Source organism: Nicrophorus vespilloides, unplaced genomic scaffold (genome assembly GCF_001412225.1).
Source record: "Nicrophorus vespilloides isolate i.1.1-1 unplaced genomic scaffold, Nicve_v1.0, whole genome shotgun sequence".
Taxonomy (NCBI): domain Eukaryota; kingdom Metazoa; phylum Arthropoda; class Insecta; order Coleoptera; family Silphidae; genus Nicrophorus; species Nicrophorus vespilloides.
Genome location: NW_017098910.1, coordinates 1 through 2612, shown reverse-complemented (window position 1 = coordinate 2612; position 2612 = coordinate 1). Strand labels below are relative to the sequence as shown.

The 2612-nt window shown below is 29.3% G+C and overlaps 1 protein-coding gene across 1 annotated transcript; it reads right to left on the bottom strand.

Annotated features, from left to right (window-relative positions):
- Nucleotides 1–694: 694 nt before the first annotated feature.
- Nucleotides 695–1608, bottom strand: LOC108563506 (ATP-binding cassette sub-family G member 1-like). The gene is made up of 2 exons (XM_017922197.1): nucleotides 1120–1608; nucleotides 695–1057 (listed from the first exon to the last, which is right to left on the bottom strand). The coding sequence occupies exons 1-2, from the start codon at nucleotides 1219–1221 to the stop codon at nucleotides 695–697; spliced, it is 465 nt and encodes a 154-aa protein (XP_017777686.1). The 5' UTR covers nucleotides 1222–1608.
- Between the last annotated feature and the right edge of the window lie 1004 nt (nucleotides 1609–2612).

Sequence of the window (2612 nt, the reverse complement as noted above, 5' to 3'; positions counted from 1 at the left end):
GCAATAATTATGCCATGAACTACAATTTTATAGTCACGTTTGTTTTTTTTACAGACAATTAAACTGGAATAAACAACAACTCTATAAAAATCATGAATAAGTCAGTTAATTCTGAAAAACAAATTCTTGACGATTACAACTATTTTCAAATAATTGTATCCATTTTCAGTTAAATTTAGTAAATTTTCATAGACTCACCAGGAACTAATCCAGGCAAACTTAAAACAAATGTATTTATGTACAGAAAACCAAAAATTTGTCAGCATTTTCGCGTGAAGTTAGTTTTATGATATTAGGTGAACATATACTAATTTTGGTTAACCTAAAAGAATGTATCCTATAAGATAGTATACATTTTGACCTTCTTTGAGCCAATGAACTAACAATTGAAGTATTTCTGTCTAAACACTAATTCCCATTATTTTAGGAAAATTTCAAACTTGAACGAGTATCTTTATATTAAATAATGATAGTTAATTAAGAACGTTCGATAATCTTAAGTGTATACTGAAATCAAATCCGGAAAATACCATTAGATTATTGCAAATAACAGACAGATGTTTAGTTAATGTTTATATCATCATGGAAATATCGTCAAGGTTTAATAACAAGTATAAATCTAGCGAGAGATGAGGAAGTGGATTAAATATAGCTTAATAATAGAGTGCGTGTATATAAAAATAAACTTTAATAACTAGAAAAGATCACAGAACGATTTTCTTTTTAATTTCATTTTCAGTATTAGATAAATTATTATCCTCAAGGCGACGAACATGATGATCAGCAGCACGAAATCCAACTCAATCTGATTAGCGTTGATGCCCAAATCGTCGATGAACTTCTCCGGATACGTGTATTGGCAGAAATCGGATTTCGGACATGGCAGGGCGGATCTTTCGTAACCCATGACTGAGCCAATCATGCCCTCAGCGCCGTACTTCAGGAAAGAAAAGTTGTAGAACCAACTCAGATAGTGAGGCATATCACGGTAAGTTATGCAAAATCCGCCGAAAATCAGCTGAAAACACGCGACTGCAGACCCAAAGAATGTTCCATTCTATATATAAAATAATTTTTCTTTTAAATACACAATCATGATCATTAATTACGCTGACTTACGACCACGTCGAACAGAATTCCAACTAAAAGACCTAAACTTTGAGATACGATAATTATTAAGAATCCTAATGAAGTGAATACTCCAAATCTCCACAGTTCCATTGGTTGGTCGGTCAAGACGTAAACAATTGCATTGGAAATTATACAATAAATCACCTGCAATTGGATAAAAAATAAATGGTGAACATTAGAATGTCCGATGAAAAAAAAACATAGTTTTGCACTATAATTATGTTATCATGAAAATCTCAATTGGTCTAATTATTAGTATTTTCAAGCCACAAATCAATATTATTAAGTGCGTCCATTTAGTAACAATAATTTATTGATCTACTATATTGACTTTGAACAGCACATGTTGTATCATCAACGCATCAGACTTTACAAATTGTTTCATTTTAATTGCTGGACAATAGATGCGTCGCAATTATACCATATTATTAAAAGCAATTAAACTTTTTTTCTGTACTAAAATATATTTCATACAAATTTTCTTGAATTGATTTTCGTTTTACTTTAAATATAATAAATCATTTCCAAAAATATATATTTTTAAATACACTCACCTGCTTTAAGTTCGATGTATATAGTTTTGGTTGTAATTTAAAAATGTTAATAGTTTATTTGGCAGCGTCGGCTCTTATATTTAAATGATTTAAATTTTTGTAATATTCTGAACTACGTCCATTTACTAACAATAAATTGTTCATCTATTAGTTTGACTTCGAACGGCACATGTTGTATAATCATTGTATCATAATTTCGTCTTCATCGCAATTATACGATATTATCAAAAGCAATTAAACATATTTTTTGCAACAGGAAAATAAAATCAGTCGTATTCGCTACTTTAATTATATAATTAACGTTTGTCATCAGCAATTATTGATAATGTTGTTAAAAGGTATTGAAACAATGATTACGAATAAGTTAAAGCTATTTATAAACCAATTTTCAAAATAAAAATGGCAGCAAAATTGTACTAAAATAAAGAACTATAAAAATAATTTGATCTCGTGGGTCTAAATTATGGTATTTATTTAATTAGTGCAGCAATACCTCGAACAGTTCGAGGACTGTATGAAACCGGACAAATTCAGGATTGAAATGTACTGGGTTTAAATGATCACAAAGGCCGACTTTAGCGGATGAGCCAACCTTATAGAATGATAGTTTTATACAAACTTTGCGCAACAATAAATATTTAATTTGTAAAAAAAATATTAATACTTTATTTTTTTTTATATATTTTTCTTAACAAAAATACATTTAACTCACGTTTGCCTTCATAGATTTTAGTTTTACTACAAATATAATAAAACATTTCCAGAAATAAGTTGTTGTGTCCAACCGTTATTATTACAATTATTATTGTTAATATAGTGTCTCTTAGTCACCATATATATATATAAACATCAGCATTAAAGGGACATTCACCGTGAGACCGATTGTAACATTCCTCCTTATTTTCAACTGGGAACCAGACGCAGAAT

What these genes read in the sequence shown, in the direction of transcription:
- LOC108563506 (XM_017922197.1), bottom strand. Translation starts at nt 1,221, where the DNA reads ATGGAACTGTGGAGATTTGGAGTATTCACTTCATTAGGATTCTTAATA. An exon ending in GAATTCTGTTCGACGTGGTC is followed by an intron (nt 1,058 to 1,119) that starts GTAAGTCAGCGT and finishes TTTTATATATAG; the next exon opens with AATGGAACATTCTTTGGGTC.